The sequence below is a fragment of the Trachinotus anak genome, unplaced genomic scaffold (genome assembly GCF_046630095.1).
Source record: "Trachinotus anak isolate AG129_WGS33_773 ecotype Australia unplaced genomic scaffold, CSIRO_AGI_Tana_v1 ptg000002l, whole genome shotgun sequence".
NCBI classification, from domain to species: Eukaryota; Metazoa; Chordata; class Actinopteri; order Carangiformes; family Carangidae; genus Trachinotus; species Trachinotus anak.
The window spans coordinates 16,529,833-16,543,063 of NW_027273853.1; the positions used below are offsets into that span (position 1 = coordinate 16,529,833).

Here is a 13,231-nt window from a genome sequence, read left to right on the forward strand (position 1 = left end):
TCAGAGGTTAGACAGAGACTGACTGTGAGGGTAAGAGAAAGAGATGAGTGCAAAGTGACATTAATGACCTGAACATAAAAGTGTGTGTGTGTGTGTGTGTGTGTGTGTGCGTGTGTGTACAGGGGCAAAGAGAAACAAAGGGATTTATAAGGTAAACTAAATGGCCATTAATCCACTAATTAGCCCTCAGCGACTAATTAGTAAGGGTGAGAGGAGAGGGCATAAGTTTGCAGTGGTGTGCATGTCTGTCTCTGTGTGTATATATATTCTGTGTGTCTGATTAGCAGCATTAAGATACATCAATTATTCAACACAGAGGCTAGCACTATAAAGTTTACTCAGCTAGCTATACATTAACCATGTTTTTAAAGAAGGTGCAGGTGAGGTTTTATTATTTTTAGACAATGTTTTTTTTCATCATGTCATAAATAAAGATTTAACCCCCTGTAACAGATACAGACATAAGGGACGTGTTGTTTTCGGGGAGTAAAATACTTATACTTGTACTTAAAAACCCCAAAATAGACTTATACAGTATTATTTTCTCTTACTCTATGAAGTAGACCTCCCCCTTCTCAGTATAGGCCATTTCCCAGTTGTCAGGCAGTGGACCGAGCTCTTCCTCATCTGCATCTGGGACTTTGGCGGGGGATTTAGAGGGAGATTTTGGGGCCTCCTCTCCTTCAGTGGGGGGCTCAACGGAGGCTGGGGCTTGGCTGGATGTTTCAACAGCAACCTCCCCAGAGGCATCTGTGCTCTTGTCCTCATGTTCACTGGACTCTGTAGAGTGTACACACACACACACACACACACACACAAACACACACACACAGTTATTCTCAAATTCACTCGGCACACACATGCAGACCTCAATGCACACAACACACGCCACGCATGATGAGTCATAGCCAAGCCACTGCAGAGCTATGAACCCCCCGGAGAGAAAGAGAGAGAGGGAAAGAGGAGAGGGAGAGAAGAGAGATGGGGTCTGAGGACAATGAGCATGAGGAGAAAACAACATGGAGAAACAGGGAAAGACAGTGACTTTAGGGGTCAGAGACTGAGTCAGAAACACAAGGGAAGGTTTTTTGAGTGAGGAGAAAAACTGGTGGCATCTAAGTCACCGGATGATGAGCACGCAATTGAGGAGAGTGAATACCAAAAAATGTCAGTATTTGCCTGTAACATCACAATTCTTACAGGAAAAGTAAGATGAAAGAACGTCAATGCTCTTTCACAATATTATTGCATCTTTATCCAGACTTACTAAAATTTGTTGTTTCTTGTTGAACTTTTTTCCAGGTGTAAGGAAATAGTAGGGAATAATAGTAAGGAAATAATTTTATTTTAAAATCAATTGGAAGCAAATCTTCTTCAAGATAAGTCTTTTTTCCTGTGACCATCAAAAATATCTTATTTTTGATGTTATTCTTGCAAGTGGCATTGGTATGAAATTACAGAACCTTCTAGTATTGTTGTGGTGTCTGAAGAGCATGTATTAAAAACGATTTTCCTGATACAATCAAAAGAAGAAAGGAGTAAGTAAATACAGCAGAACACATAACAGGAAGAGAAGCAGGGGGAAAATATGACAACACTGAGTAAAAAGAGAGATGGGGGAAGCAGACGGAAGAGGAGAGGGCAGAAGGGACAGGACCACAGAGACGAAGAAGCCAAAGAGCTCAGAAGGAAGAGGATGGTAGAGGAGAGGAAGAGAGAGGGGAGAGTTAAGAGTATTAATAGAAACAGTGACAAAGGCCAGTGGCAGGAAAGCAAAGACAGCAGGAGAGATGGAGAAATGAGAGGACAGAGAGATGGGAGCTGAAGCCAAAATGAGACTCTGGACAGTGATAACGGTGGAGACATTAAGGTGCCCTTGTGCATTCTGTTACATAAGGTTATTGAGAACCTTTGCAGTTCACACTCATGCAAGCAGAGTCTGTTAATGTCTGTAATGACCGGTCAGGGTACAGTTTGTTGTCAGATTTGTAGCCATCTGCACTGGCTGAACTATATAAACTGCAGATATGAAACTGACTAAAGGAGAAAATAGACTCTTGATTTATCCTAAAGGGACAATAAAAAGGAAAGGTGAAAATTGCTATGACAACTGACTTGTTTCTCTGGTTTTACTCAATCATACCAGTAAGACAGCAATAAATAACTCAAGGGCCAGTCAAGGCCTTCAAACCAGATTCTCTCCCTACCTATGATGTTATACAATGTCTTCACTGTCACGGCACTTGTGAAACAGAGTGAGAATCGAATGTTTTTCTCTCTCTTCCTACAGTACCTGGCGTGATGGCCACCCCATTGCCATTGACAACCGGACTCTCTTCTTCCTCCTCCTCAGGCGGCTCCAGGCTGGCGCGCTGCTCCATGTTGCTGACTGATTGGTTCCTCTTCCTCTTGCCCTGGGCGCTGGGCCGGGCTCCGGGCAGCAGAGCCTCACTCACATTCAGAGGAGGGGCTGCAGGGGACGGCTCCGCTGGGGGTTTCGGTGTGCCGTAAAAGTTATCTGAGGGCAGAGAGGCACGGCACCTTTGTGTTAGTGGCCACACATGTGACTATCTCAGGTGATGTAACACACCGTCTGCCAAGCAGAGCAGAGGTCTACTGCTTATGGGAAACTGGGACTTTGAATGGATAGTTTCCTTTTAAAATGTATGGCTTATCTGTCTGAACAGAGTGGAGCAGAGGTAACTTAAACTGTTTTTGACTGGGAACTAATCATTTCCAATAAATCCTGTCAATTTTGTGCATTTGCATAATGGCTGATGTTTCAAGAAGCAAAGGCAATGGCTAACAGTTGAGATCTTCCGACAGATCGCCTGCCTGTAAACCTGAGAATCTGAACTGACATAAACAGGATCCAGTCTTTCGTTTTTTATTACATGCAATTTTTATTTTAAAATCTGACAGATGCCAATGCAATCAGAAAATTAAAACATATACTGTTTCCACACTGACACCTCCTTCATTTCCCAGTCCCACCCTACCCAAACACAGACGTAGAAATAAGACGGGTTGACCACAACACAAAGTGGCTTTGTTATTAAGAAAGAAAAAAAGCTAAAAGAAACAATACCATACTGAGAACAAGGAAAAAAACCAAAATCATACATGGAAGTCAATGCCATCAGTGTCCTTCCATCTCATCCTAGCGCACACGATATATTTTCCCTATATGACATTTTTTTATAAGCTGCAACCTTCCCATAAAAGGAGGCACTCAAGGTGCCTTCCAGTTAATTTACTGTTCACTCACTACTGCTGTCTGGACCCAGTCCTTCAGTGACAACAGATAATACCTTACAGTCTTCTAAAATATGACATTTTAGACACAATACAAATTGCAAACCTGTCACATCTACAATATAATAGTGACTCCTGATGCTGATGTTGGGTGAACAACACATGCTCCTGACTTTCATATGGTGTTCTTAAACATTGTTACTCATTACTACATTGTGTAAACTTGATACAAAACCTCTGTGAAATAATAAAACAAATTGGCAAAAAATGTTAATGTTAATGTAAATGCGTTAATGGACAAAAATTCCATAATGACATTCCAGCATATTGTAATTCAAGTTGTCAGGTGCAAACTTGACATGGCTCATGTTTTCAGACAAGAAAATCTAGCTTGTGATGGGAAACTTTGGCCGATCACAGGTTTTTCAGAGAGAGAGCGTTCCTAAAAAACGAAATGGTTACCACAACTGTACAGAACAGTATAATCACAGCCTCCGTTGCACCATTCCTCCCATGTTGGTACAATCAGCTCTGTTCAAGGCACAAACGCACAACACAACACAAAACTATCAAAGCAGAGCACAGAGATAGTTCACTGGAGCTGGAAACATCCTTAATATATTGTAGAGTATCAAATATACCACTCTCTTTTTGACATTGATTGACATTGACATCTATCTATCTATCTATCTATCTATCTATCTATCTATTTATATATATATATATATATATATATATATATATATATACACACACACATACACACACACACACACACACACACACACACACACCACACAGACACACACACACACATATATATGTATATTTGACTGAACACATTTCTTTCCTCATGTTATTTGCTCTTCAACCACAATAAAGGTTGACTTTTATGTGAAATGTAAATAACACCCTTCCTGGCTGGGAAATATATTTTGTGATTAAATACTGAGTTTGAGTGAGAGGCAGGGGTGCCTTATTTTATAATCCCTCAAAGTGGAGAGGAATGGGGTTTCACAAAGAGGAAACAAGGAGAGGAATGGGACGATGGGAGGAGGACAACAGCTGAGCAAAGAAGAGGAAAGGAGGCGGCAATAAAGGACATCAGTTTACTTTCATCCCAGCAGGATATGGACAGATATTAGGACAGGATCTATCGCAGCCACCACTTCCTCAAAAAACACACTAACTGCCCACCAAACAGAATTCATACATTGCGACAGAAATATAACCGTGCACACGCTAGCACATGTAAACAAAGATGCGCTAGCGAGAGTATGAAACTGCATGGGCAGCAAGCACCCATCTGAGAAGGCTTAAGGACAACCTGAAGAGAGGCTTTGCAGAACATAAAGCCTTCTTAATATTTTTCAATTTTTTCTTTATTTTTTACCTCCTCTCAAACATTCCTTCTTCTCTGCTCTTTTACTTTAATGTGCATTACAGAACAAGTTGCTGAGAAAGAGACAGTTTCCCCCAGTGGGCATAAGTAAACTCTGTGTTAAGGGAAACATACACTGTAAATAAGACAGACACTTAGGAAATGAATATGCAAAAAGGGAACACACACATTAACGTACATGTGCCCATACCCCCTACACACACACGCATGCATTCACACATAATTTGTGTGCGTGTGTTCTGCCGCACATGCTCACAAAATTGCTACTGGCCAAATGAACCAGCAAATCCCCAATCTGTAGATGTATCCCTGACACTGTAGCAAAGCAGATGCACAGACTTGACATGACTTTGAGATGGCATTCATCCAGCTCGCTCACACACACACACACACACACACACACACACACACACACACACACACAAACACAAATACACACTGAAGTAGTAAACCAGCCGTTCAGCAACCATCAGAGGAAGCTGTAATACATGACTCGGCACAGAGGACTCATTTTGTTTACTTAAGCTGTGTGTAAGAGCATCACCTAACACACTTGATCGATCAAGCAAAAATATCTACACTGTAGCACAAGATGGCAAATTCAATTTAAAAATAGTGAAATAGCTTTACTGAAACATATGTTCCCATTTCTTCTCCCAAACACCTGGACCTGTCTCAGATGCTGCATGTTTGCTGCACAGCGGCCACAGCACTCCCAGAGCTCACCTTCATAGGTTCCACTCTCTAGCAGGGCTCCACTTTGCTCCAGTTCCATAAAACGCTCCACACTCACAAAGTTGTAGTCCACCCCAGGCACCTCCCCCTCCTTAGGCTGCCTGGTGGTACCTGCAGAAAAAGAGAGCGGGAGAGGAAGAGAGAGAAAGTGAGAGGGAGAGAGAGGTCATCAGAGCCAAATAGGACACTTGAGAAGAAAAGGCAGGAAGGCAGAGCAAGAGCCTAGAAAAAGGGTTGGCCAGAAAAAGACGGCAGATTTGAGGCTACAAAGTGTATGAGAGGAAATGGGAGGGGAAAGGAAATGGAACAGAGGAGGCTGAGTGAAGAGACATCACTTGTGATAGCCAAATCCATTCACACAATTGTGTGTGAGTGACAGTCAGACACAGAGAGATAGAGAGGAGAAGAGAAAGCATGCTCAAACAGCAAACCACCATCATTCAGCCCCTACAAGCCAATGCAGTGCTGTTTTAGTAATGAGTGAATCAGTATGACACTTTTACCAAGCATAAGTCAAACCCCCTTACACAGCACACAATACTGTGCTGACTAGATTATTGTTGAAACAGCAGGAATGCAGAAAGACCACATTAGCATGCAGCAATTACAGCCTTCCTACATCAACGCTCTAGAGATCTCCATCAGTGCTGCAGCGTCAAGGCTGGGCCCTGTGATGGCAGCGATGGGAGTGCCGAGTTTAATGAGGTGCTGTGTTTGTGTCTCTGCCAAGTGGACTTTCAGCCCAGGCTCAGTCAAGTCTGCTGGTGTTGATTCCTGCTCTCCATTGATCATGCCTGAAAACAGTCATTGGCCCAATGTGGAGAGGGAGACCACTCTCAGAGCGTCCCCCACTACTCAGGCCCACATGGTAAAATCTAAGTTGGATTGATCCGGCTGTGCAGTTTGCCAGAATGTCGATCTGACTGAAGTGTGAGGTTTGTGCTCCAGTGGTCCAAGTATGTCTGAAAATGGTATGAGCAGTTCTGACAAGGCTGTAAGACGCCAAAGGAACAGTGCATGTGCTCAGGTGAATGGAGGGTGTAAAAAATACTTACTAGTATCATAATTGGAGTGTGAGCTGTGGGAAATTAAAACAGCAGGTGGTGGATGTGCTGCAGACAGACAGACATGTGCATGCACACACACATATACACAAAAATGCATGCACATGTGCAAAAACTAAGTGAGTGAAGGGGTTAGTTATCTTGTGGAGTGCAAAGACCTTTAACTCTCCCCAGAGTGTGACATCTTAATCATTAGATCTTTATTGATCATCTGTCACCACTTCCCTCCTGTAGTGCATCCACTGAACATTTGCTACTGTATTTACTTCGCCAGTGGGAGCAGAGATGGGAGCTTAGCAACACATAATGAGCAAAGATGTGATAGCAGACCATCAGGCATCTATAGTCTGTCTGTAAGACTGCCATACTGTGTACAGAGGGGTGTTGTTTGTACTTATCTCTGTCTGTGTGTCTACATGTGTGCGCTCGACTGTGTATTTGTCTTTGTGACTCTAAATGGTGGTAAAGTGCCCACTGTGCCAACAGTAATCCCATCTCCAAGCTGATCACAGCCCAGTAGGAAACTGTAAATCCACAACACCACAGGTATGCGTGTGTGTGTGTGTGTGTGTGTGTGTGTGTGTGTGTGTGTGTGTGTGTGTGTGTGTGTGTGTGTGTGTGTGTGTGTGTGTGTCTGTGTGTATGTTTGGATGTGTGTGGATCTCTAAGTGCATTGTTTGATGTACTCTGAGACTTAGATCAAAACCCCAAACCAGTGGCTATAATGCTTAACTGGAGCTCTATACTGTTGACGTGACCTACAAATGTCATACCAAAAGATGGCCTAATGTATAAACATCCCTCTGTAATCCCAAGAAATGTAAACCATAGACATAGGCTTTGTTTTTCACTTGAACCAAGTACCACATATCAGTGAGCCAACATATAAATGTAGATTCATTACAGTGATATAGATTTACAAACTGAGCAGCTGGGAACATTTTGTTCAATCTCAGCAATAACAGGTAGTCTGGCTGGTTGGTGCAGGTGGTATTTGACACCCAGAAGTGTCAAACAACGTACAAAACCTATGTAAATATCTTATTTGTGTATACTTGTAATGTAATTGGGCAAGTCAAATAAAGCAGTTTTAATTTGTGGCCATATATCCTTGAGTGCATGTCCATTTATTCTTTGTATTTAGCAGAAACGCAAACTAGCTCGAGCCAGAACGATCAACACACTGCCTGGAAAACTACCATGAGAGATAATCAACACTTCTTGTATCATATTTTGGAGGTCTGTTGTATTGTGTCCCCTGGAAAATGTGTAAGTGTTTGCTTATTTTGTCTAGCTGCCATATAATGTAATGCAAAACAACAGTGCTACAGTTAATGCAGTCACTGAGTATAATTTTTTCCTATTTTTCCCCCCAGTTTCAGAAGTATTGATTTAACTCCATGGTCATTTTTGAGGCTGTAGTTTAGGTGGTTTATACTGTATACTGGATTACATTATATCATAAGGTGAAATAAATATCTTCCCCACCCCCATGAGTTGACTCATCACTCCTCTGACTCAGTTTGTACAAGAAGTTAAGCATAAGCTCAACAAAGATATCAAAAGGCTATTTTATCAGACTGCATTATATTGTCAGGTGTTATTAAGTGATCATTTTGACCATCCCTTCATATACATGCAACTAAAAGGCAGAAAAAGTAACCAAGATGAACAAGATAAGTAGCCGCAAAAAGACACATTGCAAGATAAAAAGATAAAAAGCCTGATGAAATGTTGAAATGTTGAGGTAGTGATATCTGTACGTTTACATGTATAATGGCACTTGGATGAGGGCAGCAATAGTGCAAAACAGTGCAGTATTGAACTAACGGCTCTTGGCGTGGCAGCTAGGATACCACACTGTGGTACAGTGGCAGATACTCTCTATACTGCTCTTGTAAAAGTTAACCAGAAGCTGAGAGGAAGGTTTGGCCTGTTTGAGTCTCCTGCTGAAGAAAAGCCTCTGTTGAGCTTTCTTCACCAGGTGGGAGGTGCTAAGGGACCATGTGAGATCTTTTGTTGTGCGGATTCCCAGGGATTTAATGTTGTTGATATTATCCATTCTTACCATTTATGTGGAGAGTGGGAGGTGTGGTCTTCCTGGTTTTCCTAAAGTCCACAATGACGTCCTTGGTTTTTGTGGTGTTTTGGACCAAATTGTTGTTTGTGCATCATTTCATCAGATGTTAGACCTCCTCTCTGGAGTGTGTCTCCTCACTGTTGGATATGATCCCACTTTACTGGTGTCATCAGCAAACTAAACTATGGTGTGAGAGGAGTGAATGGGGGTGCAGTCATGGGGGCTGAGAGTGAAGAGGGCTGGGCTAAGTACACAGCCCTGCGGTGCGACTGTGTTCAAGGTGAGGGTCGAGATGTTCGGTTGCCCCTTCTGACATTTTGTCATCTGTGGGTGAGGAAGTCCATAATAAGTGGCATAAGCTAATGCCAGGTTGCTGAGTTTGTAAACGGGTTTGTTGGGGATTATACTATTGAAATCAGAGCTAAATTCATAAAATAGCATCCTGGCATATATGCTTGGATGCTCCATGTGGGACAGGGCTGTCTGAAGTGTGATTGAGACTGCATCCTCCACAGATCTCTTTTCTTGGTAAGCAAATTGGTGGGTGTCCAGATCAGTGGGGGTGATGGCCTTGATGTGAGATAGTACAAGCCTCTCAAATCACTTCATAATAACTGGTGTTAGGGCAACTGGGCAGCAGTCATTGAGGCTTTTAACTGCTGTCTTTTTGGGCACAGGGGCAATGTAGTGTATTAAAGGTAGGTGGTGACTACAGCCTGTTATAGGGAGAGGTTAAAGATGCTCGTGAATACTCCTGCTAGCTGGTCAGCACATATCTTCAGTGAACTCATTTGTGGGGTGCAACTCTAGTCCATTAGGGTTTTAATACCTCTCCACATGCAACGGAGGTTGCTGTTTTCAAAGTGCCCCTCAATGTGCTGCTTGTACCTGCACTTAGCTTCTCTAATGCCTTTCTTCAGTTCTTTTCAGCCACTCTTGTAGGCCAACACGTCATCTGTTCTGAAGTCAGCATCTCATTCCCTGAGCAGGGACCATACATTTCTGTCCAACCACAGTTTCTGGTTTGGGAACACCTGAATCGTTTTGGTGGTTAACCCAGTCCCGTACAGAAGTCTATGCAGGCTAAGACAGATGAGGTGTATTCTTCTCAGTCAGCCCCCTGTGCGAACACTTCCCAGTCTGTTTTCAAAGCAGTCCTGTAGTAGTGAGGTGACTTCCTCACTACAGACTATGTAAAGAAGTTTCACAGAGCAGTAAATTCAGACCCACTCCATGAACTACACTGCGTGCTAAACTAAAAAAATGAATCCTAAAGAAGGCCATCCATTGCGTGTGCAGTGTTACTCTGAATACTGCAGTAGCTCAGTCAGCCAGGCTGGGCTGGTCGCCTTCCACTGGGTACAGCTATTGATCTGTTAGATCAGAGTGAAATTATTCTGCTGCCCACACCAGAGTAGGCAGAGCCAGCTGGAATACTGATGACCTGCTGATGGCCTTCTCCCACAGCTTCCTTCACTGGACACACCAATCGAGCCGAGAGAGAGGGAGTAAGAGCCTTGTTGGATCTGAGCTGGGAATATTGATCGACTATCTGGCCTTAAGATAGGCAGATAGGCTGACTGTTTCTCTGTTCTTCCTTCCTTTTCACACATTTCTACTAAGAGCGGTTTAGCACATTACCTGTTTTTCTCCCTCCCTCTCTGCTCTTCCTCCTCCCTTCCCCTTAGCAATACCCACTAAATAACTGTGAGGCAGACCTTTTTATTAAAACAAACACTGTCAGCAGCAAAATCCACACACTGTTCCTTCTGCCCCTATTGCTATCTTTCTCTGTCTTTATCTATCTTACCATACCAACTTCCTTTTTCTTATCCTCCAAAACACCCAGGTAGACATTAAAACTGATGAAAAGTCTATTTATAATTGATGGAGCCTTGTGGATGAGGTATGAAATGTCTTCAGTTCAGTTCAGTTCATATTCTTTGTACATAGGCCACACAAATTCCTAAGTAGAGCTTTAATAAATTAACTGAACAAAGCAGGACAAGCTGCACAGGTGCTCAAATTAAAAAATAGCAGACTGTACTGAGAGGAGGCAGCGATGCTTCCTCTGAGCCAAAAGCACTGCTGCTGCTGACTATTGATTGTATGTCGTGCTCTCACTAATAAAGGATGAAGTCGGCTATGAGCCAAAAATGGTCTTTGCATCGCAATCAGTCAGTGCAGCCAAACCTCTCAGAGGTGACGCTGCAAGTAGGAGTGTGAGCGCCATAGAGATTTATGGCTTAAATGACTTAAATCTATAATAGCACAGAAAAGCTTCGGAACTGCCACTTTAGGGGGTGAAGACATCCTCTGCCTCAAACCATGACAACTGAGCTCCACAGAATATTTTCACATTAGTGGGAGAATGTGTGAGAGAGAAAGGGAGAGAGATTACATAGAAACATAACAAGGAAAGTCCATTTGGAGCCAAAGCTAAAATAGTTGATATACTGAAATAACTCTGCTGGGTGTCAGACGATAAGAGGACAAAGACCTTTGCTAAATAATAGAGTGGCAGAAGAGTGGCAAGCAGAGAAAACCAGCAAAAGACAGCAACAGAGAAGGAGACAGTGAGAGCAGAAAAAGAATGATTGGTTAACCTCAATGTGGATCCACAGCAGCCTGCGAGTGAGTTTGATACTGTGCACGTGTATGAATACACATGTTTGTATAATTAGACAGGAAGTCATCGAGAGGCAGAAGCAGAGCGGGGGAGACTCAGAGCTAAAAATAGACTATCGATGGACTGATTATTATAATAAAGAGTGGGGGAAGGTGGTCACTTGATACTGTCTGAGTGTATGTATGAACGAGGAGATGAGGGTGGGGAGAACCAAGTGTGTGTATTGCATTAACTGGTAAAAGTTAAAGCTATAGACAAAGAGGTATAGATATCCTTAAAGCCACCAGAGTTAAAAAAAATACTCCTACAGTATTTGTAATACATGGAACAATTGTGCAGTAATGGGCTAATTGGCAACAAACTCAGATGAGAAAAACTGGATATACATGGTCCCAACTGAGCCTCCAGCTCTGTGTCCTAATGTGCACATATAGGCACTGTGTTTGTCTTACAAACCCCTCTTGGATTCAGCATCTTCATCCATCAGAGCCATCAGGTTGCTTTGGGAGTTGGAGTGAATTTGTTACAGAGACAGAGATAACACCACATCTAACTGTAACTAAAAATATTCTCTAAAAGGTGAGCAGGCGTGATGCTCTTTCACAATAATCCACCCGGGGATTATTGTGAAAGAGCGTGAAAGAGAGGATTCAAGCTCACAGGTACAGCTTTGTTAGCACACCTATCCTCTGAGCTTAATGTAAGTCAAACCTAGTGGAATAATGCTGCAGGAAGTGGAAAGAGACACATTTCTTTTCTGTATGTATATGTTTTCATCTGAATTGAGACATATTGCTGTTTGTTCAACATCCTTAGTCCTGTGCATGTTCTGTAGCTGAGCAGAAGCCTTTCCTTAATTCTAGTAAAGATCCCAAGGGTTCTAACAATTTCTGATATTTCATGAAAAAGTGAGTAAAATTATGCATTAAAATGTTTCTTTTCAATCTAATTGTGCAGCCAAAAAGATTATGTAATATTAAACCTACCCAAGTGGGAGTGTAATGGGAACATTGGATTTCAAGACACAATCCTGCAACCGTAGCAAACAAAAAACACCAAGATACTGTCCTCAAAACCCTGAACATGTTTACCCAGAATCCTTTTCAACACAGAGCAAGCAGAGTACCACGGCAGCATGAGAGCAGAGAGGAATGCGAAGACTATCTGTTTGTTTCTCGCAATACACACAAACACACACACACACACACACACACACACACACACACACACACACAGTACAGCTGCTTTCTTATTCATTTACTGTGTTGGTCTCGCATCTATCTTATTCATTTACCGTCTCAGTCTTGCATCTATCTATCTGTCTATCTATCTATCTATCTAATTGTATTTTCTTTTCAAATTGCACTGCTCCATTACACCTTCTCTTTGTCTCATTTCCAATTTACCTCATTGCTCTTCCATGCATTTGTTCCTCTGTTGGTACTTGCTGTCCCCATTGCTCTCTCTCTGCCTTTTTTAATCCGCTCCCTCTTCCCCTCGTTATCCTCCTCTTTTCTTTTGTCTCTCCTTCAAGCTCCGTCTCGCACTTAGGTCTCTCACGTCTCATTCACTCTCACTGTTCACCCCTCCTCTTCCTTTCTCCTTCTCCCCGGTTGGCAGATGTGAAGTGTGACAGCAGGTCTATAGAAGAGGTATGATCGAGCACACACACACATACACGCACACACACACACACACACACACAGGCATCCTTATTTACACTACAAAGCCCGGGCTACAGATGCAGCGACGCAACATGGCAACACTCTGACAGGAGCGTCTGCTACCACGACAACACGTCAGCGCCTGGCAACACAGCCATGCCATGGTAACAAGCTGCAACATCTACATTAGCTTTACAAAAATAATATTTATGTCAGATATGGCGCTCTGCCGTTCTGCATGTGTTTTACTTGTTACAGTCTCAGAGGTCTTCAGCTCGAGCCCTTTTGCTCTGCAGAGCTGCCGGTCTGTATTTCTCACTGCTTCGCACTTCATCAATCAATTACTGTCAGAGCTTGGCCACTGAGAGCTCACACCTGGTTACCTCAGAGTAATTCAGCTGG

General features: G+C 42.7%; 1 protein-coding gene across 8 annotated transcripts in view; it reads right to left on the reverse strand.

Annotated features, from left to right (window-relative positions):
* Positions 1 to 13,231, reverse strand: part of magi2b (membrane associated guanylate kinase, WW and PDZ domain containing 2b) — a 75,921-nt gene that overhangs the window by 32,952 nt on the left and 29,738 nt on the right. For 7 of the 8 annotated variants that reach the window (XM_071501995.1, XM_071501987.1, XM_071502036.1 and 4 more), the window contains exons 3-5: positions 5,384 to 5,503; positions 2,294 to 2,518; positions 552 to 780 (exon numbers count right to left, since the gene is read on the reverse strand). In XM_071501995.1, coding sequence (XP_071358096.1) covers positions 552 to 780; positions 2,294 to 2,518; positions 5,384 to 5,503 — 574 coding nt within the window. Of the gene's footprint in view, positions 1 to 551; positions 781 to 2,293; positions 2,519 to 5,383; positions 5,504 to 12,571; positions 12,775 to 13,231 lie in introns of those variants that run through there. The other variant, XM_071502011.1, reaches the window with a different exon arrangement.